The following is a 27,874-nucleotide window of genomic DNA, read 5'->3' as shown; positions in this document are numbered from 1 at the left end:
TCTGGTGTCCCCCGCTATGATATTGCTGGAATATTGCTAAAAGCGGCTTAAAACCATACTCACTCACTCACTCTTAAAATTAAAGAATCAATCTAGCAGTACTGTAAAGATATATTAAGAACTATCAGCATTGCGTATTTAGCGACAAAAGCCTTTACAGAATCAAAAGAAATCTCTGCTTAAAGGCAAAGTCTGTTGTACGATTCCGACTATATCATGAGCAGGTGTCTATGAATCACCATCACTTAGTGATGATACGAAGTGTACACGTAAGGTAAGAGCATCCAGGTCCACCAGTGGCACCCGTCACAAACACATGCAAAAGTAATTCAAGAGTTCACCTGCACAAACGCGGGAACATAAAGAAAAGTTAAAACAAGGAATTACATCGCCATCATTTTCTTCACGTGTCCTTCCACATCGGACATAAAAAATAGTAGAGTTGAATTTAAGACATACAATATGGTTCGAGCCTTTCGGGTGAGCAAGGAAGGATGGGATGCACACAATGGTCGCTGAGATCTGTACGGGAGGAATGATCACGAACTCTTTATTCTTTCACTATGGACGTCGGGTCCTGGAGACCATCCCCTCTGATGATGTTTTACGCGTTTATTCACCGTCTAGTCATTTCCCTTCAGAGATAACAACTGGGTCATTCCTTCTGATAGTGTAAGGTTTTGACCTGATATTAGTTCACACGTCATGTTTGAATCTTGGGATGCATCTAGATACACCATGACCCAGAATGTTCTTTCACACACAGTGTCAGTCACAGACTGAATCACTGTAGTGTTGCCAATGTCAACAACATAAATCTTACTGCTCCTACCGCCCAGTAGAGTGTCTAGATGTAAGGCACCTGCCTTACCAATTTGATTGCAAACAATAGGTATATCAGAGAGGAGTTTGCCATCAAACCTCACCCAGAGACAAAGCTGGTGCTTATGCTTTGGACATCCTATGATACGTACACTCAGTCCAGTTGATTGGTTCCAGCAAGTATCTGCGGGGTTGGCAATCATTGCTGTCTCAAACACCATGCTTCTTTTCTCAGTGACCCTTTTTTCAAAGAGAAGCTGACTTTCACCAGAAACATCTCTCGGCTTCCACCTCTGATAACCAAAGGTCTTGATGTCAACAGACGTCTCCACGACCTTTTTCGACATTCTATGTCTTTGGGCGGAGTCTTGGGCTTTTCATTTGTTACCAAAGTATCAGATACAGTGATGTCGTCACTCGCTGTACTGCAGTGCCATTCAAGGTGCGGACCTAGGGAGGAAACAAGAGACGAACTAATAACACAAAACACATTCATTGTAAGTCTCATTCACAAATACACATTATTGAATCAGTATAACATAACACCCATTCAAGTTGACAGTCGCCTCATAACTGAGAATGTTTTTATTAAAATGATACAAGACGAAATATGTATTTTCCACCTCCCATGTATTATTCCTTCAAGTAAAAAAAGTGACATTTCATTTCAACGAAATATATAGTACAAGACAAAGCAAATCATATGAACAGTTATATGGGTTTTTTTTAATGTCCTTCATCTATCCATCGAACTTCCACGACTATCTGTAGCTTGGGATTTTTTGTCTGTTTGTTATTTAACGCCGCCAGTTATATGAAGGCGGTCTGTAAATATTCGCGTTTGGACCAGCATCGATCTGCGCAATTGGGATATTATGACAAACAGAAAACAAGTCAGCGAGCCTGACTACCCGATCTCGTTAGTCGCCTCTTACGGCAAGCATCTGGTGCTTGTGAAACCGATGAGGATGCGTATGATGTAGACAAACAAAGAGTCATAGTCAAGGTTCAATTTTGATTCAAACCAATCATCTACAGACTTTGGCATAACCGTCTACGGAAATCCGCACAGGAGCCTTACATCACAGGTCAAGCGGTGCCCCTTATGTTGATGGGCACATGAGTAAGATAAGTTGGAGCTTAAATACATGACATCTCACATGAAATGGCTTCATCTCCACTGGAAATCGTCTTGTCCACATCAGCGACTTAAACAGATTACAATGTAACTAAGAAATGAAATAGACCAACTGTCGAACTAAAGATTATGATATACCTTTATCTATTTAAAACTAAATGTTAGTTTCACTACAACATACCCAAACACACTATAATAATGAATATATCCAACCGTTTACATTTAGTTATAAACTTAAGTCATTATAAGCAGACGTGGGACAGTAGTCATCACAAACTGTCGAACCACAGCTACCTCATGTCGACAATAACATTTTATAGATATTTTTACATACATGTACATAATAAAAATTAATTTACCCTTTTGAAATTCTGCAGGTGTCAGTGTGATTGCAATGTATCTGTCAGCCCCTGGTACATATCCCGGCCTCTGTGTTGGGAAGTACGTGACTGACCTTATCAGTCCTGCTCCCTGGATTGCGGAGGAAAGGTGGGTCAGGTTGGCAGGTACAAAGCCTACGCCTGTCCTCGTATATTGTTTCTCAATGTGAGACTCCTGCAACATCCTTTTGAAAGAAGAAGCCGATGATGTCGTAACTTGTAGATGTCTGGTCAGCTCTACTCCTCATCTGCTGTGTGGTTGTCCAAAGAAGACGTTACCTTGTTTAGCAGTTGTTTAGTTGACTCTACGGCCTCGTTAGTGAGTTTAAAACCATTGCTAAAAAAGCCTTCAATGTCTGACAAGGATCCGTCTTCTGTCCTGAAGTTCTATTATCTTTGGTCAGTGCTATGTTTGGCAGGTTACATGGTAAAATCAATAACATGCTCGCATTGTCATAGCCTCATATGTTTGTAGGTTTGTGTGTGGCTTAAAACTAACACAAATATATATGTGTATTTATTATTTATAGTTATATATATTTGTATGCCAATATATTTGTGCTTTTAAATATTTATATATTCCGTCTTTACACTATATTGCTACCTTATAGTAAAGAACGATGTGTGTTGACATTGCTTCATATAGAAGAATGCAGTGCTGTCAAGCCCGTGGGGTATTGATGATGTGAGGCAAAAGAAAGGTAACATAATTCACAAGCACGAACAGTTTAACATCGGTTTTGAAGAAGCATTTAACACATATCCAATTAAGCGAGGCTTAAATATACTTATACCAGTAGACTTCATATATCCTGTATAACAATGCCCTTTCCTTTCAAAAACAATGATCAGTTTCTGCATTGATTCTAAAACATCTAGTTCCCGGTTATGTTTGGTCACTTGCAGTCTATGCGGCTCGTAAGAGGTAAGAAAGTGGATCTGGTGACCTACAGCCCTGCACATGTGTCAAACACACGAGAACTGACAGGTTTTGACAATGCTCACATAGACGGCCAGGTTAGTTATTACAATAGGGTTTGATGTTATCGTTGTAGGTTATCTCAATAGTCGCGTTCCTGTTTCAGTTAGTGATTGTGTTACACAACATCATTTCGTCAAAATTTCAGCCGTATAGCCACAGGAATAATCTTTGCAATCATAAAAAAGGTATATACAATAAAACTGTAAAAAAACAGATTCAATATAAAATATTCTCTTTCAGATGTGTGAAGTTAGGTTTCCGCAATCATTCAAAACGTTTGATGTATTATCATGGAAATGCGATATTTGACCTCAGCGACTTCATGCATGAAGCAATTCCTTGAACTTTACTTGATTGTTTTCTCCGCGTGCAAAGACGTCAGTTCCTCGACTTTGTCACTGGTAGCATATTTAGATATGTACTTATCTCCTTGTTAACAATAGTTTGGCTAAAGTTGAAAATATCAGTTTGAGTTAAACTGTCACAGACGGCATACCAAAAACAAAAGGCAAAGAAATGCTATACAATCAACAACTGTCATATAGAATTAACTAAGTTTACAAATCGGTACAAATTACTGCAAAGTAATTACAACGGGTGGACACACTATAGTGGTAGTACAAAATCCACAAAAGTATATGTGAGAGCAATAAAGTCATTGACATTAATATTTACCTTGAAGCAACAACGGTCAATCTTCCAAAATAGGCCTAGTCTGGATGTCAAGGGTGGAAATAATTATCTTCACACGATTATTTTTCACCAGCCTTGACTGTTGACATTTCAGCAGATGCACTCAGTGCATCAATGGAATGTTTGAAGCCTATGAGCGTATACATAGTTGACACAGGACACTAATTCATAGGGCGAAACTAACGATAGATCATGGTGAATGTAGCGTTTTCTCACTAATTATACAGAACCTCTGTGTCAGAACCAAAACTGTCACATTTCTTTCAAATATTGGCGTCGAATGCCGTGAAATCTTGAAACTGACAGGTCACAAATCACTCGTGTCGTGTCACTCATCTGCAGCCTAAATTGCGGCTGTTCCAGTTCCATTGGCAATCACGTTGCACTAACAGGATCATTCCCAATAAATCAACAGGTTAATGTGAAACCACATCATAGATCTTGGTTCGTGTAAAGCACTCGGTTACAAATTAAAGTAAGAGGCATCTCCTCTACAGGGGGACTACATCAAATTTCAAAACAGGGTAAGTTTATATTTTAAATGACGATGTTTCTCACACAAATTCAAGCAATTTTGAAGCCCCATTCAAAACATTGCAACATAACCTATATGTTGCACTTCACTTTTTCATTCATAATCCAGTTAATATAACATCATAATACGAATATACATATCTAGATAATACTAACATTGGGAATTGCTGTATACACTTGCACAACTTCACAATAAATGAACACTTTAAGACATTTCATGGTGACATCTTAAATGTATAATAAGTGTATATCTTTCACAATAAGGAACAATCCACACACACACGCGCGCGCGCTATGTACAGCAGCATTAACGTAAGTAGTGTTCGACTACACAGCAAGTATACAACATTAATACTTATGAGGCTCTTGGGTTCTATTTTCTGCAAGAAATATTCATACCAATGTCTTAAGGAAACAAGGCAGACACGTCATACATTGTAGACAATAGAAACATAAATTATGACTGCTGATACTGATTAACCAATGCGGAAAGAACTTTGAATAATAATTCCACAGAGAATAACATGACCACATCATTTTACCAGATGATTTCTTTCCTGTGATATTATACAAGGGGCGAAGTCACTTAAAAACTACCATTCGAAAAGGTATCATTGAATACGACTAACTCCCCATACCCAACCCCAAACCCAAACCCACCCACCTCAACCTCACCCCATCCTAACCAAACTCACCCCATCCCACATAACCACACAGAGAGGAAAACATGTTCATATTTCACGAGTGGATGTACTAGGTGAAGTTAGCCATCATTATTGTGTCGTCAAAGTAATTTGGGTTGGAGTGTGTAAGGTTTACCGTTCCTTTGAGCAATAGCTCAGTTAAAATAAGAGCACGTCGGCTAAATGATGAATGAAAACCTTAATCACGGAAATATTACTCATAAACCAAGAACCTTAATCTAAGTATGAAATAGGAAAGCACGGCCACCTGGCTATGTCCCGTCTATGTCGACTGAGCAGCCCGTGCCCCGAGTCATAAAAACCCTAATCAAAATATAATTTTCAGTCCAGCCCTTACCTTGGAGGTATTTTACTTACTCAGATGACGTGACATGACTGACATAGCTTTATATATAACGAACTCGCTGACATTAAATGACGTAGTCCTTTGTGAACATCATAAACATTGGTCGAAGTAGAGAACATGATGTCAGATGAAAAAGTACATAATCATGTCTAAAAAATGAAAATGCACAAATGCGGGCTTTTTACAATTGCAGTTAAACATGGTAATAACAAATATCACGGGACTGTTCAAATGAGTTGATTACAGGCGAGGATGTATCGATATGGAGCGGGGATAGAGATGTGGTGGTGCCCTACTCAGTAGTACCACACGAGTTATCTCCCATGAATTATTGCCACACGTTGACAATGGCAATGCTTAAATGATTTCAACGAAGACTTTTTTGTCAGGACTTTTATAGTTGCTGTCAATTCTATATTGCTCTCGGGATAGTACTGTTAACCTAAATGTGTGTATACATTCATAATGGGCCACAGCAACTACACCACGGTGTCATGTTTACTTGAAATAGTATTTGCCATGGTCAGCATGCGATAATCGGTAAATGAGAATTGATATGATTGTAAAACATTACACTCTTCGAAGGTAAGACGCAATTTATGCTAGCGTGAGAATATTCAGTCATTAACTTTGTTATTCTAGTCTGCGTTCAAATAATGTCCACTTTGCCGCTTAATGTTTTGCGACAGTAAGATACTAAGGAAAAGTACTGAACATCAGCCGTGTTGCATTATTATGGTTTCAAAATTCATTCGGATTTGCTTTGCTCGTTTGTTTGTTGTTTAACGTCGCAATGAGCAATATTCGAGCTATATGACGGCGGTCTGAAAATAATCGAGTCTGGGCCAAACAATCCAGTGATTGTTGTCATGAACATCGATCTACGCAATTGGGATACGATGACATGCACCAACCAAGTCAGCGAGCCTGACCACCCGATCCCTTTAGTCGCCTCTTACAACAAGCATAGTCGCCTCTTACGGCAAGCAGGATTCTAAACCGGATCGTCACGGTTACATTAATATTTGTATTAAATATGTAAATCAAACGTGTTTTTACATATGTACACAAGTTGATAATGTGTCAAAGGCATACATATTATTTTACTGAGCTGTGCTTTTATACATTGCATGTTACATGGAGTGTGTGATTGTTGTGGATAGTGGAAACTAGTCTAATGATTGTAGTTGGCGAAGGTTCCTGTGATGTTGTGGCCTGTAATCAGTTCTCCTCTTCCATCTGATGTTGCGGGATTACCAACATACATCATGACCCACATTGGTCTGTCAAAAGCAACATCTGTGACGGTGGTGTACACTGTGTTATCACCGGCATCAATAACTAATATTTTGTCATTAGCCCCATCCATTAGAAAACACAGTTGTAGGTCAATAGATTGTCCAACTCTGTTCTGAATGAGAGGGCGATCAGTGAGGAGGGTGCTATTATAGCCCACACAGAGACACAGCTGCTACTTGTGGTTGGGGCATGTAGAAACACGTACACTCAGTCCAGTGAGTTGATTCAAGGCAGCATCTACAGGGGTGGGGGTCAGGGCAATCTCTTGTATAAGTTTCTTATCTTCTATCAATTCCTTTACACAAACCCGAAACTTTACGCGATACATGCATCGCTGGGCTTGACAGTTTTTAACCATTAAAGGCCTTGATGCCAGACATGAATAGATATTTTGTATCCGACATCCTGTGTCAGGAGAAGGGGCGGCTGAGGTGGTGTTTGTGATTACACATTCAGACACGTCAATATAGTTATGAGCAGTGCTTGAGTCCCATTCCAGAGTCGGGCCTGTCGGAAGAAAACGTCCATAATAAATACCAACACATCTTGTTGAAGTGTATAACACTTTAACTTCCTAATTCACAAGACACTACCATCTACCAACCAGAAAAAGAAAGTTACAAGTTATCATAGACATTTATAAGAAGCGTTATATCAATTTCAAATGGCATAAGCGTTCTTCTTCTATATATTGGGGTAGTCGGGTAGCCTAGTGGTTAAAGCGTTCGCTCTTCACGCCGAAGGCCCGGGTTCGATTCCCCACATGGGTACAATGTCTGAAGTCCATTTTTGGTGTCCCCCGCCGTGATATTGCTGGAACATATCTAAAAGTGGCGTCAATCTCTACTCACTCACTCACTCACTCTCTTGTATATTTTTTATACATAACATTGAAAACCCAAGAAACTCCTGCATGGAACAACGCTAACGCAAATCCTGTCATAGCTTCTATACTTTAACATTGACTGACACTGCGTTTTACGCTCGTTTAAATCTCGAAAGCCGTCGAACCTATCGAACTCAACACACGAATGAATGTCAAAACCAATGAATAATATACTGTAACATCATTGAGTCAAGGACGCAGATCTTACATGTTATCTCCTGGTCACAGATGCTCCGGTCCATCGCCATCACTGAAACAAAGATATTAATCAGTATGTGTGTCCCATGTACACGTACTGCCTGCCTGCCTGTCGTGAAGATCCGGGTCAGAATAGGTCTAATGGGATCGGGTGGTCAGACACGCTGACTTGGTTGGTGCATGTCATCGTATCCCAATTGCGTACATCGATGCTAATTGTGTCAATCACTGGACTGTCTGGTCCAGACTCGATTATTTACAGACATCCATCATACAGCTGGCATATTGCTGAGTGAGGATTCAAACAACAAACAAATAATGCAGAACGTTCCTGTTTTAACAGTATTATCATGTGAAAAGGAAGTACAACATGCAATTCACTTGACGGGACTGTGTCCCTCAGCTGCCACACGTAATGGAATCCCAGACATCGACGTGCGCCAAGTTGGTGTTCGTACCATGTCAAGCTGACAGGGCACGATAATGTTTGACAGACCGCTATCCCCTGAATGCCACAGGGACATGTATGTCTTTGAGGTCAAATAGAACATATTCAACACCATGCACATTAAACGCACTTCATAGTTTCTGAATTCTGCTGCAGATGTGTTTTTCTGTGATTATCCGGGATTGAGTCGAGATCACTGACATCTGATTTGTCAAGACAACAATTTGAAACGTCACCACGAACCAAAGAATCATTCAGTCCGTTTTAGAAATAAGCCGCAAACATGATTGCCGAAGTGAACTTTCCGTCATGGTATCTCAGTGTCCTAGCTCTATGACATCGGCATTGGTCCAAAGGAGCCACAGGAGCAGTACAAGGAGCCACACACACACACACACACACACATATATATATATATATATATATATATATATACGCATAAATGCACGCACGTAGCTTTTTCAGTACAATAATCTGGAAAGCGACGTTAATACCCTTTACATTTATAAATGTATGTTGTAACCAAACTACAAACGATGTTACTGTGGAACATTTTGAGCATACATACGCTCATCTCACTTCTTTTGAGAAACTATTTCTCCAAGATGCAGCTGGTTGGTTTACGGTGGCCAGTGTTAACATGACCTACTATTTGAAGATGTGTACACATCCTTCGAGGTATAAAATAGTGAAATAAAAGAATGATAAGAATTCAATTTGACACTTTGTGTGAGGATGGGCTTACATAGAGCAAGGGTCAAACTGTATAAACGTCGGTGCATGCACGTCAATGCTTAAATAACAAAATTAATCATATTTTATTCTTAAAAAATGTAAAATACAGAGACAAATTGAAGAGAATAAACACATTCTAATTAAACACATACGTCCGATATTAACAATAGGCTTTTTAGAAACAAATTTGCATGTAATTATATTAATGTCTAATTATATATAACAATTACGCATGTTATGAAATTAACATAAACGAACTTGTTTTTTCAAAGACATTACTTACATGATATAGTCGTAATTTAATGTTGCCGAAAAAGTTTCAAATTCTGTTTTACACATCCAGGTTGTTTTATTTCAGTTGAACGAAAGTTGATGAAATATATAATAATATTTATCAATATACCACTGTCGTCTTGTCTCAATGCCACATCTCCAAAGACATAAAACAAGTCATGACGTCAAACAAACATGTATCAAATTTCAGTTTTCATCATATATGCTGGCACTTGATTATTAATGGCACACCATGAGTCATGAATGCTTGAATCTGGGGACTAATTCACATGTGTGATACGCCCATCCATTTCGTTATTACTTCCTTTTTATGTAGTATGATATCCTCATTAATTATGATTTGTGACCTCAACGAATTAGGCTTCACTATCTATATCTGTGAAAGTAAACACTATCATTGAGAGATTATGAGCTGTCTGTTTGTCGAAATATTAAATAACTATATATTATTGTTATCGATCAATACTTGCAGTATGTATTCAGGGAACAGTCTTTATGTCTTTTCGTTTATGTTCATAAATGTAACACATCCGCACAAACGTAAGTGTCAATTACGTGTACACTGAAATATTTGCATATTTGTACCTGAGGCTACATATGAAGTCAATTCTTCTAAATAAGTACGTTGAAGGTATGACTTTACAGGGTGTCTTTTTAATCTTTAACACAAAAGAACAACAAACAAAATTAGTTTATTGTTCAGCGCATTAATGCAACTACGGCCTTATTTGTGTTCGGTTTATGGAAATTATAATGGATTATAATATGAAGACTATTAAATGCTGGTATAAACCAATTAGAATGAATGATGACAGATATCCCCGACAATGTTATTCACAATGAAGGAGCTGGATGAATGTGATAGAATTACTTGGGCAACTCATATTAAACATTTACTTGACATTTATGGATTTGGTTACGTTTGCACGAGCAGAACATTGGTGATAGTATGGCCAACATTCCTCAGTTATGCCCCTTTACTACTTCGCCAAAAGATGGCGCCAAACGCTACGGTCCTGCGCGTACTTCCGGTATATTACGCGGTTCATAGATATTTGCACGACCAACAACTACAACGAAGTATTTACGATGCCTTCGACGTGCTGCTGTGTCCCGGGATGCTGCAATCGAGGTGGTTTGTCGTTTCCGAGAGAACCCATGTTGCTGAAACGATGGTTGATTGCTATTCGGAGGAGCGACGAATCAAACCAAGGCAAGATGTGGAAACTGTCACCTCACAGTGTTGTGTGTCATTCCCACTTCAGACCGTCTGATTTCATTGCTGTAACTAGTTATGGTAAGATATTTGGGTAACTTGTTATGTTTCTATTCGTTGGCAGATTTAATTAACGTGCATGCCAATTATATTTGTTTTATTTTCTTGCATTGAAATTACGAAGAGGGTTTTACGTGACTCAGAAATGTGTATCCAGTATGCAGAAATGTGAAGAATGGACGCAGACAAAATAGAATATGTTCCGTCCCGCGGGACACACTTATTTTCACAGATAGTTTGATTTTGTCATTGAGTTAAATTGAGTAAAGATTCTTAAAACTTCGAAGTGTGTGATTTTTTTCACAATAATTTTAGTTCCCTCCTGTCAGAGTAGGCGAGTAAATTTGAGTATTGGCTAATTCTAATGTAATCACGTTTGTGTGTGTTTGAATGTGAACCTATGAGTATATTTCATTGTTTTTTTAAAACCAAGATAGAAATAATGTGTCATTTAGGCCTTACTATAGCAGCCATTTTTTTGCCAGTCAGTGATCATGGTGATGTTTAGGTTTGACCCTCATATATTTCATGCAAGGGCCTTTGAAATCAATTACTAGGGGTCTAGTGCATACCCAGTTAATTAAGGTAAAACCCTGTTTACCACCATTATATTCCCGTTGATGAAGTTGTTGATGTTTGACCATAACCCTTCTTAGTTTTCTTCTTTAATTTGTTGAATTGATGATTACCAGGAATGTCAACACATATTTGACGTTTTTGCCTTTAATGCGTCATGTTACATTTTCCTGCAGGTGCTTGTTTTCCACAGAGATGAGGCACAGATGATTCAAGAATACAGGTTCATGTTTGTTCACTTTTGATGTGTATTTGTCAGAAAAGTGTCATGTGTACGTGTTGAACTTGAAGACACTTCTCTGTATCAGGCATTAGATGTATGTAATGTTGAGACTATATCTACGAAAATTGTCAGCTAATTTATATCATAATTTTCCTTAATTTAAATGTTTGTTTACTTTTCTAATGTATTGATGTGTATCACTATTATGTTCATAATGTGACAAAACATATCGTGCCCATAGAATTTTTTTCTTTCCCTACAAATTAACTTAAATCTAATCATAAAAAGCTATCTCACAACTGGTAGTAAAAAGATTGCACAATATCTGTTTGGAAAATAATAATCTACTGCTGTTTTCCCCAGGGTGTACACCTCTGAGGAAACAGAGAAAACCAGATGCTGTACCATCAATCTTTCCCTGGACTGCATCAGCCAACGCACTTGAGGCCGATGGGGGATTACGGAAATCCCGCATTGAAAGACGTGAGAGCCAAAAGAGGACATTTAAAGCAATGGATACAGATTGTGATATTGAATGTGATATGAGTGAGGTAGCTGGGGAGGAAATAATTGACAGTGTTGAGTTTGATGACATGAATACCGACTTAAACATTTGTTCTGCAGATAGTGCAGAGGTTGAATATGAAAGTACATCAGCTCAGACGGACAAATTTCCAATGCTTTCATTACAAAGTATTATGTTTAATGCTGCAGCAATTTTGTTTTATACAGGACTGTCAAACTATACAGACTTCACCTTTGTACTTGCAAGTTTGGGTCCGTGTGCATATCACCTAAATTATTTGTACAGCAAAGTTGACAGTATGACAACAGTGTGGAAAATCAATTGCTTTTAACACTTATGAAACTGCGCCGACATAAGACTAACTTTGAACTTGGTCTTCATTTTGGAATTTCAGAGAAAACTGTATTAAATGTATGGATCACCTGGGTAAATTTTATGTATAGACAGTGGAGTGAGCTTGATAACTGGCCAGAACGAGACTTAGTGCATTATTTTTGTCCTTCTGATTTCAAATCCAAATTTCCATCCACACGAATTATCATTGATGGTACTGAATGCCCTATCCAGAAACCAAAACGCCCCATAGCTCAGCAGTCTACCTACTCAACGTATAAAAATCGAAATACTATCAAAATACTTGTTGGATCCACACCAGGTGGTCTTGTGTCGTATGTGTCTCCTGCGCATCGTGTCTCCTGCGTATGGTGGCTCCACAAGTGATCGTCAAATAGTAGAGCGTAGTGGTTTGACAGTGATGTGTGACCCAGGAGATAGTATTATGGCCGATAAAGGTTTCAACGTACAAGATATTTTTGCACCAAAAGATGTTACCATTAATATGCCAACATTCTTCTCAAAGAAAAACCGTATGTCTGGCAAGACTGTTATGCGTGATAGGAAAATATCAAGCAAAAGAGTTCACATTGAACGTATTATTGGTCTGGCAAAAACATTCAAAATACTTACTGAACCTCTTAACAGTTCAGAAACCAAATTAGCCACAGAAATAACCACGGTTTGCTTCATGCTTTGTTCTTTCAAAAAGTGCATTGTTCCCTCTACTTGCTAATCATATTGGTTAGCAAATTATTAAAAATATCTTTCATTCCAGGCGGACGTTAGTCAGACGCAGAGTATGGAGATTTGTTTCTAATTTCTTTCAAAAAGGCCTGTTATTTGCGTTTGCTACATGATTAAAGATAATTGTTGCTAAATATTCATGAGGATAAAGTTGAATGTAACATGTTATCGATTATGTATCATGTTGAGACTAGAATGGGAATCTGTGGTCAAAAAGCAAGTTTGAAGCAAATTTACCATTTGTGCAGCCACAATCAATCATACTCTTTTGTCAAGGTACAAACATAAATGTGTTAGTATTAGAGATTATGATAATGTAATGCTAAACTTCCTGTTCAATGTGGTGTTAAACCCATCTCACTCACTGAGTTTGTTTTAAATTTATGACATCAGTAACATGAATTTAAGAATGTTGACATTGTTTGGTGCGTACTGTTACATTATCCCCTGCCACAAAGTGGGAGAGACACATTTCTTGTCCGAGCATAATTCGGAAACTGTTTCATATGTTATTATGAAACTTTGCACATGTATCAAACACAAGTTGAACTGGTGCCCTTTCCTGTTTTCCATGGCAGCAATTTGGATTAAACCCAAATACTGGTTACTTTTATTTCACGAACTTAAAATCTGAATAAGTTGAAGTGTATATTTCTGGATCATATATCGATTATTTTTTCAATGGATACATGTTTACTGAGAAACAAATTGTAATTTATTGTGTCCCATGGCTGTGTATTCTTCATATGATACTGGCAGCAGCTAGACCGGTCCAGATATTTGGCACATCTTAGTGCTGTTGCTTCAGCTCTCTCAGATGTTATAAAAGGCAATCATGACAAGAAAGAAGTCAATGACAATGTTTTTTTATCATTCCCTCAAACAGTTCAGCTGCAGATAATAATCACATGACAGTTGTAATTCCTCAGATATAGAGCTGAAGGAGTATGCTTCAAGCAGTGATGATATTTATGAGTATGGACACTGAATTGTGATTATGTATTGCACTGTAGCTTCATCTATATTTAGATCTTCCAACTATTAACTACTGGAGTACTTAACAGATGGTTGCAATCGTCACAAAAGGAGTTAAAAGTTAATGTCACATCAATACTATTTCAGCCATATAGCGACGAGACCAAGTTGATATACACAATTTACTCATGAATGCAAAGGTATATTTAAAAACATTTTTTCATACACATTTGGACATAACAATATCATTTATACAGTTTTAAAACACGGGTTATAGGCCATCAGAAACCAAACCCGGGGATCATGGGGACTTACCGTGCCTCTGCTTCCTGCACGATACCCCAGCAGGATTTATGTCATTAACTAAGCCACTGGTGGTTGTGCTCAAACCTAGCCAGTCAGCAATGATGTCAGTTGATTATAGCATCACATCAAATTTAAAAACAGGCAATTAATGATTCACATACATATTTAGATTTATTTTTTTTAAAGACCATTTTTTCTTTCAAGTAGTTGATAATGAGGTGCCTGGTCATATAGTACTGTAACAGTAAGTACGAACTGACATCTGAGATTGTATTTATTTAGACTAGTGAATGCATCCATGTATGGGACCAGTGTGTACATTGTGATATTTAGATTATCCAACTTATAACTACTGGAGTGATTAAGAGATGGTTGCCATTGTCACATAGTACTGTAACAGTAAGTACTAAATGTCTTAATAAACATCTGAGATTGTATTTATTTACACAAGTGAATGCATCAATGTATGGGACCAGAGTTCAACCTGGTTTTGTCTGATGCAACTCTTTTCACGTCAACATGCATCTGGTGAAATATCATCCTTAAATGGAGCCCTGCAAGTTTTTTCATAACTTTTTGTTTGTGAATGTCCATATATGCAGAATATAATATGTTCAGCATTAAACATTGAGACTACAATTCTGTCTTTCTTGTTTATAGGGCTGATGACCATTGACACATGAGTATCAGCAGTAACTGAAATTTACCAGGAATACCTGTCATAATCTCTGAAATAGAATTTGTCAAGTAGTGCCTTTTTGAAAAAAGGTGTCATAAATGCCACAAGTTTTTCAACCATAGATTCAATGAAATGGTCATCTCGAGATACAGTAAAATATTTCAAATCCTTCATCGTGTATACAATACAAATGCACTGTTTTCTACCAGTACAGTAGAGCTGCCTTTGCAATTGAAAGAAATATGGCTTGCTTTTGTCAAGGGTAAGTTTTCCCTCAGATACCTTCAAATAGGGAACAGTTATCTCAGAGATTAGACGGTCTTTAGATGCAAATGGACATTTCACTTCAATGGTAGTATCATCACCGAGAAGTGAATCTGGTGTAGCTGCGAGAAATGGATGAACATCTGACACAAACATGCCACATGGTGAGGTTTTGAAACCACTTGACTTTTCAAAAGCTTTTATTGCCACCTTTTCATATTTTCTGCCATGTCTAAGTGGTGGACTTTGAATGTCCTCGAAAGGCTTAGTCATTGATCTAGCAAGTTTATGAAAATCAGTTTTGTCTGTTACCAAACAAATTTTCCTAAAATTGGAAGAAGAAATTCTCTGTGTGTGTTCAGTTTTCCATTCCTCGCTCTTTGACTGTTTACGGGTTATTATTTCAAGGTTGGTTTTGTCCATATCTGATATTTCTGATATATTCTGGGATTTCAGGTATTGGTCAGCTAAAGATAACTTAAGAAAATCATGATCATGATTAACAGCAAATGGATTTGCTGGAGGAAACATTTGAGCAACTGGAAATGTATTGACACTAGGGTGGTTCAACAAAACATTGCGGAAAAAGTCAGGGTAATTTGGCACTTTGCGATACTGAACTGGTCGTGGGTCAAATATAACATTCAATTCACTGTTGCATAAATCAAGGTCAGTCGCCTTTATGGGACTGCCTTTATAGGGTTTACTTTTATGAAATGTTTGCAATCTTTGAGTACATGTTTCTTCAGTTAAAACATCGCCAGTTGTTGAAAACTTGTGCATAGCATATAACTCTGCACAAATATGTTTGCAATGTCCTGATGGACCCTGGCCTGCAGCACACTCACACTGCCCCTCCACAACAGAACCATCGTCATCAATTGCAATATCGACTTTGTAAGTCACATCAGACAGCACTCAGACTTCAGGAAACACATGTTACTAGGTTTTGAATAACGAAAAAATTTCAAAAACCTACTAGTGTACAGATTCTTTGAACTTGAACCAAGTTTCTTCTGAAAAGGCTGTAAGTAATAATTTATAGCTTCATATGCTAAAAAAGGAAGATGACTGTCACCATTTACATCCCTATAAGTTTCAACTAGGGGCAGTGTCATTTCAAACTCAGCTTCAAGTTCTGGCTCTCTCCCAAAATTGCAGTTTCGGTCATAGCTCTCTAGTCTGAAAAACATTTGAAATAAACAACTGTAAAAGAAAAAACCTAATTGAAAAAAAATCACTGTAAAATATATGGACTATTAAATTATTTTTGGAGTACACAAATGTGTTAGTTTCCATTTTGTCAAAAAGTACAATTATTTTAAGAACAGATCCCTGTAACTCCAAAGTCAACAAATCAGTATTTCTGTCAGTAAGGAAGCTTAAGCCATCTCTGCATTGTTATCAGTACTAAAACTTGACTTTTGTACAGTAATAATATCTTTACTTGCACTACAGTAATTGTATATAAATTTTTTGTTAGAAAACAAACAACATATAATAATACGGATATTAATTTTATCACAAGAATAAGACATTGTGTCACAAAATAAAAATACATGCTGTGAATAAGGATTCTTGATGTGTTTGCCTTCGACCGGAATCGAACCCATGTCTAAAGATTACTCTGTTAGACTACCATTCAAAGGCTTCATTACATCTAATTTTAATATTAGAAATATAAACGCTGTTATGCACATCAAAGTATGGACCCATCATACTGGTGAAGAAATAATAAATGTGTGAACCTTTCACACCTGTGGATGAAATAATAAATGTGTGAACCTTTCACACCTGTGGATGAAATAATAAATGTGTGAACCTTTCACACCTGTGGATGAAATAAAAAATGTGTGAACCTTTCACACTTGAGGATGAAATAAATGTTCTAGGTGAAACGATACGTACAGGGAGGTCACATCACAGTACATAAGGTCACATTTTTATGTCAAATTGTGTTGAAACTTCTTGACTAAATATTTCAGAGCAGGTTCAAAAGTAAATTTCTAGTAGTGAATTTGAAATGCTAATTACATCATATTTGCAGTACTTGACTGACACTTGGGTGTCATAAAACAAGTAGTAAGAAACTTAATTTAGCAAGTGTAAAAAAGTACTGTGTATCATGCATGAAAACTTGATGCACCAGTGCACCAATGTATCGTTTCAGCCCTAATAAATGTGTGAACCTTTTAAACTTCTGGCTTTAATAATAGATGTGTGTACCTTTCACACTGAGGAAATAATAAATGTGTGAACCAATCACACTTGCTAAAATGAATAAAACTATATGAAAATCTAAAAGGCACTCACTGTAAAGGACGATGAACTTGATAACCCTCAGCCTTTCTTCAGCCATCGGATGGTGCAGAGCTCAAGCAATTTTTAATGTTTTACAAATATTTCAGTACCTACCTCACGCTTTGTTACATCATGTTTTGGCCACAGATGAATCAAAATTCAAAATATGTGTATAGCAACGAAGAAAGGGACGGGGGCATTATGATTATTTAAGATACATTTTTGGGGACTTGTCATTTATTGGGAGGTGGGGGAGATAGGAGAAAATGTTACATTGATTGTGTGGGGGTTGGTGAGTTAAACGCGATGCAGTCCTTAGAGCGCTTCCAAGATACTATCTCTGCTTAAATTTACTATGTATTTTCGTATCGAAGAACGATGTATTATTGAATGATTGCCCAAATAATTATAGAATCTATAAACCGGAAGTTATCCCAACCGCATGTAAAAGGGTGTAATATTTTGCACACTGCCAGTGAGTCATTAATTCGAAGAATAAATTATTGTGACTGACACTTACCTTCCGTACAAGATCCGTGGTCACCGCTCTTTCCCTTGTCAGTGCATCTCAAAGCGTCCTTAGCAATGGGGGCATGTTGTTTACGTGAACGAAAACTGAAGCACTTATGTTGTCGGCATTATCGCGTCGGTGCTTACGTTATTTGTTTAGAGATCTCAGTTGTCTAAACTAAACATATGTTCTACCAATGACCATGATACCAATATTGCACTGTGTAAAGTGACAAAATGGGGAATAGTTACTGTTACAATCTTATAAAATAACTGCTCAGTAAGAAAAGCCGAGAAATAGCAATATCAGAAACTTACCGTTCTATCAGATCGATTTTTCTTCCTGACACTCGAGCACCTCGTGCTTTGGGCTCAGTCTTCAGTTTGGGCAACTTCCAGCTTCCGTAATTCATGATAGAAATAGGCCTTCAAGTACTACCGGCTGTTTACAGAAAAGCAAGTGGGTCAATGTCGACTGAAGTTTATATATTCCCGCGGATACTACGATGAATGTTGGACCGTAACTACCGCAGCGCCGCCAAGCGGGCAAGGGGGCGCAACTCCAGGAATGTTTGCCATTGGATATGGAATATGGAGAAAGAACATCCACCAGTGTAACCTTAAAATGCTGAAACGTCGGTGTTGGAATACTGCTCTTCACAAAGGGGAAGTTCACTTTTGGAAAGTTGGAAAGTTGGAATCACCCCCGTTGTGAAACAGTCTTGTGGAGTTATACTGAATAACAAAAGATCTTGTGACATTGAATAGTGAGTGAGTTGTGTTTTACGCCGCATTTAACAGTTCCAGTTATATCACGGCGTGTCAGCTTCATGTGGGAGGAAAGCCCGATGTGATGCAGGTCTTCGGTGAAACCAACGAGCACGGGTATGGTGCTGACAAACCAAGAAACATAATCGGGGCGAACCGGGTTTCGAACCCACAACTCTGCACAGCGAATCGCGGCTCCTTAGACGACTGGGCCACCCGTGCTCCCTTCAATTGAATAAGATTTAATGCAAAGTTATGTTTTTTACCAAATCTGAAACAATTTCGGTTTCCAACAGATAAAAGACTCCTGTAAGAATTCAAATGGTTTAATTTGCCATACTGACTTCAGAAAATGCGTGATTTCATAAAAAAAACCATGAACATGCCAAAATGTCAACTTACACATCAATAGCGTGTGTGTCCACCTCTGGTGGCGATGCAAGCAACACATCTTTGTCTCTTGGAAGTCCTGTGGGATATCTGTCCATGTTTGCTGGAATATGTTCCTGGAGCGTCTGTGGAACACGTGGTTGACGTTGAAGGCGCCGATCCAGGGGATGACATACACGTTGTTTTGTTGAACAGAATATCGAACAAGTCGAGCAATTTGAGGCCGGGCCTTGTCACGAGGAAAGGTAATGCCTGGGCCATGACGACGCAAAAGCGGTAGAACAACAGGGCCGATGATCTCGTCGGAGAAAGTCAGTGTTTGACCCACAGTCTGGGGAAGGTTTTTGCGAATTGTGAATTTGGGGAGGCAACAAAAGACATCATAGCCGGGGGGTTCAAAATCAGTACCTGGTGTGGCCACCACGGGCGTTGACTATAGCCACACTTCTCTTGTACATGCAGTGGACTAGCCTGTTGATGAAGGCCATTAATATGGGGATATGGGCCCATATCCTCAGGAACGCTACCCGCAGTTCTGCTGCAGTTGACGGCCTTAGGCGTACGTCGTTGGGTCGGCGTTGGATCTCATCCCACAAGAGTTCAATGGGATTCTAATCCGGACTGAGGGCAGGCCAAGGCATGATTTGGATGTTGTGCTGCTGGAGGAAGTCCCTGGTGACTCTGGAAGTGTGGGGACGGACGTTGTCTCGCTGAAAGGTGTGGTTTTGATGACGGGCAAAAAAAGTTCTGTCCGATTCCACCCAAACCATGATGCTTGGGCCGCCCCGCGGGTCTCGTTCCATAACACAAGCATCAGCATAACGTTAGCCCCTCTTTCGCCAGACCCTGACTCTGCCATCCACCGTTGAAACACAGTAGCGACTTTCATTAGTGAAGATGATTCTTCTCCATTGCTGTTGACGCCAATTTTGATGCTGCCTGGCCCAATGCAGTCGGGCCTGTCGGTGACGATCTCTCAGGATGGGTACACGAGCAGGACGGTGGCACGAGATGTTGTTGGCAGTTAGATGACGCCGGACTGTACGATCACTGATGGCACGCTGGTGGTTGCCAAAGGTTTGCCGAGCTGTTTCAGTGGCCTTTCGGAATCGATTCTGCAGATTTTGGCGTATCTTCTCTGGGAATAGTGACTCAAGGACGACCACTACGCGGTCGGTCGTCGGTCGTCGGTGGTGATGTTTTGGCGATGTTGCAAACGATATATCGTTCTGACGTTGACATTGAATGCATGTGCAACGATCTGTGCACTCTGGCCTGCTTGCAGTCTTCCGATCGCTTGTTGCCTCTCATTTCCTGATAATCTTGGCATAGCTGATTAATCGAAATAACGAAAGCCAGTTTTGATTTTCTTTTATACCCATACCATCCACGATATGCACGTGCATCATGTTTTTGACAAGAATTTTCCGCAACTGAGTCCCATTGCACTTTTGTAGGCTGCGTTTGGGCAAAGCACTCCATTTTACACTCAATTGTTAAATGGACTTTAAGGCAACAAAAAGAAGCAGTAGAACGATAAATGAGTTTATTGACCACAGAACATGTCACTGCCAGTGTCTGTTAAGTTTTATCAGTATTTTCAGAAGTGACGTTTCTTTTGCCTTTCAGTATACATATTCAATGTCTTCGAAGTAGTAACATCATAAAGAATAACTTACAATTTACGCTGTCAAGATATCACACAAGTTACATGATGACCAGTTATCAAATATCATGACGACAAGCTGATAAAGTGAGAAGAATTTCCTTGCCCAAAGAGGCACCACATGTGCATGTGCTTCAGCGTTGGGCAGGACCGAAGCCCTAGAAACTCTAAGGAGCCAAGCAGCCGAACACAGTCACCCATCCAAGGACTCCCCGTGACTAACGTGACCTGTGGTTTAACGCCGCTTTGAACTAAATTACAGTTATTTTACAGCGTGTCAGGAAATCCCTGAGTGTATGGTTCTGGGGTTCAATTCCACGATCACAGTTTTTTGGTACTTCTACATTTGTAAGGGGGCAGTCGGGTAGACTCGTGGCTGAAGGGTTCGCTCGTCACGCTGAAGGCCCGGGTTCGATTCCCGACATGGGTACAATGTATGAAGCCCATTTTTGGTGTCCCCCCGCCGTGATATTGCTGGAATATTGCTAAAAGCAACGTAAAACCTTACGCATTCACTCACTCACATTTGTAAAAGACGCAAACGACAGGGCCGTTCTGAGACCAGAATTAAATTGAATAGAAATAGCAACGTTGTTTCTTGCTGTGAAGACACATTTGGTTTATGAAAAACGACACAGACAATAACGATATATGAACTATATTGTTGTAAGGGCGACAATCTGACAACGCGACAGTGTCCCTTCTAGGATTCAATACATAGGAGGTAGCTGCACACATGATAAATAGATGAACAATATGTAATAGTTTACTACCTACCTGTAGGGAACTCTGCAGGTTCCAGTGTGATGACGTTGTGTACTGCAGTATCTGGGATACCATTCGGCCTCTCTGTTGGGGAGAACGTGACTGATCTGACCATTCCTGCCACATTGATAGTATTCTGCAGATGTTGTACGTTTGCTTGAACAAAGCTGACTCCAGTCCTGTCAAAGGGTATTTCCTGTGGTGACTCCTTCAACATGGAGTTCAAAGATGCCTTAGATGATCCCATTACTTGAAGATCTTCTACCTTGTCAGCTTTGTTGCGCATCTGTCGCATGTATTCGGAAGAAGATTTCACTTTAGTCAGCAGTAGTCTTGTCGAATCCAAGGCCTCCTCTGTAACCTTCAGATTCTCAGCAGATTTCCCCTCAACATCTGATAGAAGGATTGTTCTTCTTTGATTCAGCCTATCCTTCAGGTTGTCAAAGATTTTATTGATATCATCTCTTGCTACCTTCATTGACAATTTGATGTTCTCTATCTTCTTTTGAAGGGCTGACTCCGTTTCGCTCAGTCTCTTTGTCTTCTCTTCTATCTTTCCTAAAACATCATTTATGGACTTCGCCTTTCCTTGGTGTGCTTCATTCACGGACACGACGTTGTGTCCCTTCCCTTCTTTGTGATCTACTACAGTGCAGGACACACAGACGACTTTGTCACAAGTGTAGCAGTAGAACTGTACAGGTTGTTGGTGCTGACTACACTGATGTAGACGACGAAAACTCTGTAGAGGTCGGCCCTTCATTTCATCAAATGTATTTATAGTGTGGGTCTTTGATACCGTATTCCGTTTATGGGCACTTAAGCAAATGGAACATAAAAATGTTCCACAGTTGTCACACTGAGCTACAGCTATTTCCTTGTCAGGGCAATCTGTACATGGCAGATGGAGACCTTTCTGGATCTTGAGGTAGTCCAGAGTCTTCAGGATGACAGTCTCTTTGGGCAGAGATTTCACCCCACCAGGCAGATTATGTCGCCGTCGACACATGGGGCAGGATAGGGTTGCAGCACCTCCACTGTAGCTTTCCAGACAGGGCTGACATATGGACTGTACGCAACATGGCATACGACGAGGAATTCGTGTTGCGTCATCAAAGTGTTCTATACATATTGGGCACTCTGTCAGAAGATCCTTGATCGCAGCAACTGAGACAAGATCCGACATGATGTCTGGCAAAAGACAATCATCACGACCATGTTAAATTAAATGGAATCAATTTCTTTCATTGTGATGGATTTCAACATATATTATGAATTTGAAAGTGTCGTGAGACAGTGCTTATATATGTGATCAATTTCCCGAAGCATACATGTAGACTCCCACCTACACATACGCATCTCATCACTTCACACGAATGTTACAGACTAGGATTCAGAATTCCCCTCCTCATATACATGTTTCTCTTTCGGGTATATCACTTTTGCTATGTGTAAAGCGATGTATTATTTTAACCCATGTGAGAGTGATGTTTGGCTTACTCTGCTCACTGTAGTTCAAGTATTTACCGACATGTCAGCTTAATTTGGGAGGAAAGCTCGAAGTAACGTACCCAATAGAGAAACTCACGTGCATGAAAGGGGTGCTGACAAACTTAGAATCAAAACAGGAGCAAATATTGGATTCGAACCGCCGATCCTGGTTTCAGCAATGTGGAGAGCTGAGCAGCCTGTGTCCCATATCACCTCGGGAATAACAATAGCAAAGGTCGAACCACAAGTACATGTATGGAGGACACGGGTGGCCCAGTCGTCTAAGGCACCGGTTTTCACTGTACACAGTTGTGTCCCTTAGTCATGATCGTTTTTTTCGAATCCCGCTTCGCCCTGATTATGTTTTTAGGTATGCCAGCAACATACCCGTGTTCGTGGGTTTCCTCCCACATTAAGCAGACACGTCGTGATATAAATGGAATACTGTTCGGTGGCATGAACTCGTACATATATGAGTTTGAGTGTACTCAATGAATGTTCATGCACAGAAGCTCCTTTCATAAAAGAAATACTCCATGCCATAGAAAGGTAGGGCAGTACACTGCTTACATACAGCATGTCGTATAGTGAAGTAGTGTGTACTTAACCAAGTGGGCAGGTCTTACACAAATGCTTAAATTTGAAAAAGAAGCTTCACTGAATGTTCCCATCATGTGGTTTATCAAAATGTCAGAAAGATTTGTTATATCCGTGTGTTGATGTCAACGGGTCTTAAAACCAGTCTAGTCACGGTCTAGTGAACGTAACATTCACCTCTCTCTTAATTGCCCTTTGCGTCGTCACCTCTCGGCAAACTCCGGCGGATGATAGAAGTATGCGATTTAAACCACTAGAAATTAAAATTTACAGGTCACTGATTCCCTGACAATGAACGTAAAGACACCGGAGTATGGCATCCGCCCGACTTAACTTAAGGATTGAAGTTGTATTTGTTGACGTTGATCAGCTGATGAAGATAAAGCAAATTCCGTGATCATTCAATCGATGTTGCTCTCAGTTTTCCCTAATTATTTTTTAATGTTATTTTTTTACATTGAGGAATTCCCCTAAAGTAGTTCTGTATGTCTCCGCGCGATTGACAACGTAATCATGTGACATACTGACGTTCGTCGGGAAATGAACGACAGTAAGCTTGGTAGTGTTCACCTTGGCGAAGTCAACCGCTACTGTCAATATTAAAGGGTGGCGACACCGGGCATATTAGGGAAAGGGAAGCTGTTTGTCGAACGGTGACGACGCAGTAAATCTCAAGAATGTGACCAGACTGGTTTTACGACCCGGTGACAGTTGCCATCAACATGGACAGGCAGCACTAACAACACTCATCAAGTGACATTGTGAAACATATGTAACCTTAATTTTATATTCTGTATAAAAATGGGTACAGCGACATTTCATGCTTCTTGCGTCTGTCATTGAGTAACAAATGTTACGCGACCTATATCATTCAGATGTTGAAAACAAGCAGGAAGTAACTCGACATTCACATCAACTTTATATAATCACTACTCCAACATAAACGCTGCTGCATTACATACGTTCTGTGATCCTGACACAGCAACACGTCATAAACAACAGACTGATTAACTTTCTTACCTTAATTAAGAGAAATGACACAGAGAGATGTACAGAAGGCGTCTACATACACGTACACAGACACCACTCCACCTAAGCCTTTCTGCACACGCGCAGTTGCTACTTTGGTTATTATAACAACTTGAAAGACATGACTACCTCGTATGGTGTGTGCAGTCTCATACAATGGTAAATAGGTCAGCTGTAAACACACCTTGTGGTGTGGCGTGGATGCAACCAGGCACGTATATGCACAGACAAAACAAAAACTCTTGTAGTCGAATATGCGCACAGCTGCAGCAAATTGATAAATGAATTCATATTACCAGTGTCAGTGGAAACTCGAGTTTTTACATGGCATTTTTCATGTAACACCTCATATCAAACCGAGACCCCCATGCCATCCCGAGGGCCAATGAATGGTGGTCGATATATATGATACAATAACCTTTTTATCATATACCATAAAATAATGTATCCATTCATAAAGATCCATAACATTTTCACCTTGTTGAGAAGACGCTGTCATGGGAATATTAGCCGAGCAGACGACGCACCAACTCCAATCGGGTTGATATCAATAGCTCATTCTAAGTGCACTGACAAGGCATAACAGCCCTGCAGGGGTGTAACACGGGTCTGGTTATTGTGATACCCCCCTGTGATATGACCATCTCCATATTGGCATACAGGGGTGTAATAACCCGGCCGTGCTGATATAACGATCGAAATCAGCCCGACTTATGTCCCTTAGTGCGTCGCCTGCTCGTTTGTTGACAGTAATATAATGTATTGCATTCACTGGCAAACAGATACATTTTACAATGTTATGCCATGGTATATGATAAAAAGGCCATATCAATCCTCGACCCCCCAGGGTTGGGGTTTGATATGAAAACTGCCATATTATAACCTCTAAATATCACAGTGAGTTAAATCAAAAACTGTATAATCTGAATATGTCATATCTGTCTTGGTTGATCAATCTTTGTTTGTATTTTTTTAGTTAATTGGTGTAGTTAATCGAAATTGGTGTTCAAGAAGAGGACATATATTTGCGATTTGCAATAATTGAACTTTAGGTTTTGTATATCTACCTTAGCCCAATGTCATTGGTAATGTTGAATATCATACTGAGTTCGAGGAACACGTTCAAACCTATTAATCTGAATCTATCATATCTATCCATATCTTTCAATGATGGGACTTCTTTTTCTCCATATCATTTACCTAGAGCACAGTTTGACGAACAGCGTTTGTCGCATGCGGCATTCCAACCTGTAAAGTCCACAGCGAAGAACTGTTCTCAACTGTCAAGGCGTCATGGAAGAAATCAAGAGGAATTGACAATGGCAAGTTTACTGACATCAAGACTTATAGTTAATCCGTTTATGAAGGTGTGTATTTGTGTTTAATTCAGTTCTGTACTTTGGCCGTACGTATTATATTCTCAGCATTTCGTTAAAATTACCCTTTTCATGATCAGGGTTATGTTTGCTTAGAATAATGACAATTGGGCCCTATTATCGCCCATCAACATAACGACAAAATACGAATATGTAAACAACATATGTGTGGACGTTCTTTTCTGATTACGTGTTCTTACACACAGGGAACTTGTGTACTGAACTACACTAGGTGATGTAGGCAATACTGGATTTTCTGCTCCGGTCGATGATTGTGACAAAGGACACGCTTAAGAACAAAATGACTACTGTGAAACACATAGTAGAATGACATAGATACATATATGCCAAATTCCACATGTCACGGTGACATCGTGGTAAGTATACAGAATCTACATCTCCCCAGTGCTTGGGCGGTGGGGTAGCCTCGTAGTTAAAGCGATCGCTCATCACGCTGCAGGCCCGGGTTCGATTCCCGACATGGGTACAATGTGTGAAGCCCATTTCTGGTGTCCCCTGCCGTGATATTGCTGAAATATTGCTCAAAGCGGCGTTAAACCTCAATCCCTGCTGGTTACTGACAGAGCAAAAAGAGTCAAGTAGAGTGCATGCGGGTTGCAGTGTCTCTCGGGTAATATGAAGAATAACCAACTCGGAACTCACACCAAATGTCCTATTATGCTACATGCCGCACATAGCAACGTCACTTCATATCAAGAATAGTTGCAAATAGTTAAATATGATGTCATGCATTGTGATAGTGGTCAGACACAGTTTTATGTAGCGTCGTTCCGAGATATTTTGACTGAGCTTATATATCCATGTGATACACGGAAACCGTGATATTTCACAAAAAGAAACGTGTGCCGTAGGATAATCTCTAAATCATTTGCAAATGCCTATAAATATTCTCATGTGAAACACTGATAATGATGTTAAAGGAGGTGGTCGGGTAGCCTTGTGGTTGAAGCGTTCGCTCGTCACGCCGAAGACCCGGGTTCGATTCCCGCTATGGGTACAATGTGTGAAACCCATTTCTGGTGTCCCCCGCTATGATATTGCTGGAATATTGCTAAAAGCGGCTTAAAACCATACTCACTCACTCACTCTTAAAATTAAAGAATCAATCTAGCAGTACTGTAAAGATATATTAAGAAATATCAGCATTGCGTATTTAGCGACAAAAGCCTTTACAGAATCAAAAGAAATCTCTGCTTAAAGGCAAAGTCTGTTGTACGATTCCGACTATATCATGAGCAGGTGTCTATGAATCACCATCACTTAGTGATGATACGAAGTGTACACGTAAGGTAAGAGCATCCAGGTCCACCAGTGGCACCCGTCACAAACACATGCAAAAGTAATTCAAGAGTTCACCTGCACAAACGCGGGAACATAAAGAAAAGTTAAAACAAGGAATTACATCGCCATCATTTTCTTCACGTGTCCTTCCACATCGGACATAAAAAATAGTAGAGTTGAATTTAAGACATACAATATGGTTCGAGCCTTTCGGGTGAGCAAGGAAGGATGGGATGCACACAATGGTCGCTGAGATCTGTACGGGAGGAATGATCACGAACTCTTTATTCTTTCACTATGGACGTCGGGTCCTGG

At 39.5% G+C, this 27,874-nt stretch overlaps 2 protein-coding genes and 1 long non-coding RNA gene across 4 annotated transcripts; 1 reads left to right on the top strand and 2 right to left on the bottom strand.

Annotated features, from left to right (window-relative positions):
- Nucleotides 1-98: 98 nt before the first annotated feature.
- LOC125380086 lies at nucleotides 99-5,203 on the bottom strand. The gene is made up of 3 exons (XM_048396321.1): nucleotides 2,320-5,203; nucleotides 1,983-2,030; nucleotides 99-1,272 (listed from the first exon to the last, which is right to left on the bottom strand). The coding sequence occupies exons 1-3, from the start codon at nucleotides 2,522-2,524 to the stop codon at nucleotides 1,022-1,024; spliced, it is 504 nt and encodes a 167-aa protein (XP_048252278.1). The 5' UTR covers nucleotides 2,525-5,203; the 3' UTR covers nucleotides 99-1,021.
- LOC125380085 (E3 ubiquitin-protein ligase TRIM33-like) lies at nucleotides 5,199-25,030 on the bottom strand. Of its 2 annotated transcripts, XM_048396319.1 has the most exons (4): nucleotides 24,873-25,030; nucleotides 21,777-22,955; nucleotides 7,993-8,034; nucleotides 5,199-7,405 (listed from the first exon to the last, which is right to left on the bottom strand). In XM_048396319.1, the coding sequence occupies exons 2-4, from the start codon at nucleotides 22,948-22,950 to the stop codon at nucleotides 7,071-7,073; spliced, it is 1,551 nt and encodes a 516-aa protein (XP_048252276.1). In that variant the 5' UTR covers nucleotides 22,951-22,955; nucleotides 24,873-25,030; the 3' UTR covers nucleotides 5,199-7,070. The 2 variants fall into 2 exon arrangements, with proteins under 2 accessions (XP_048252276.1, XP_048252277.1); XM_048396320.1 differs by lacking the exons at nucleotides 5,199-7,405; nucleotides 7,993-8,034 and adding an exon at nucleotides 13,918-16,546.
- On the top strand, nucleotides 10,449-12,010 carry LOC125380087. Its single transcript, XR_007221055.1, has 3 exons — nucleotides 10,449-10,756; nucleotides 11,488-11,534; nucleotides 11,898-12,010. It is a non-coding gene; the product is annotated as an uncharacterized LOC125380087 (long non-coding RNA).
- Nucleotides 25,031-27,874: the final 2,844 nt, after the last annotated feature.

This window comes from Haliotis rufescens, unplaced genomic scaffold (assembly GCF_023055435.1).
Source record: "Haliotis rufescens isolate VD_foot unplaced genomic scaffold, xgHalRufe1.0.p SCAF_15, whole genome shotgun sequence".
NCBI lineage: Eukaryota > Metazoa > Mollusca > Gastropoda > Lepetellida > Haliotidae > Haliotis > Haliotis rufescens.
Note: the sequence above shows the minus strand (reverse complement) of the source record. Positions and strands in the feature narration are given on the sequence as shown.

Bases quoted from the DNA above. Each gene is read 5' to 3' on its own strand.
- LOC125380085 (XM_048396319.1), bottom strand. From the start codon at position 22,950: ATGTCGGATCTTGTCTCAGTTGCTGCGATCAAGGATCTTCTGACAGAG. The intron at 8,035-21,776 runs GTAGGTAGTAAA...TCTTTGTTTCAG, and splicing joins ACCTGCAGAGTTCCCTACAG to TGATGGCGATGGACCGGAGC. The intron at 7,406-7,992 runs GTAAGATCTGCG...TTCTTCCGACAG, and splicing joins CTGTGACCAGGAGATAACAT to GCCCGACTCTGGAATGGGAC.
- LOC125380086 (XM_048396321.1), bottom strand. From the start codon at position 2,524: ATGTTGCAGGAGTCTCACATTGAGAAACAATATACGAGGACAGGCGTA. The intron at 2,031-2,319 runs GTAAATTAATTT...AATCTGTTTAAG, and splicing joins ACCTGCAGAATTTCAAAAGG to TCGCTGATGTGGACAAGACG. The intron at 1,273-1,982 runs GTGAGATGTCAT...TTTCCTCCCTAG, and splicing joins TGGAGATGAAGCCATTTCAT to GTCCGCACCTTGAATGGCAC.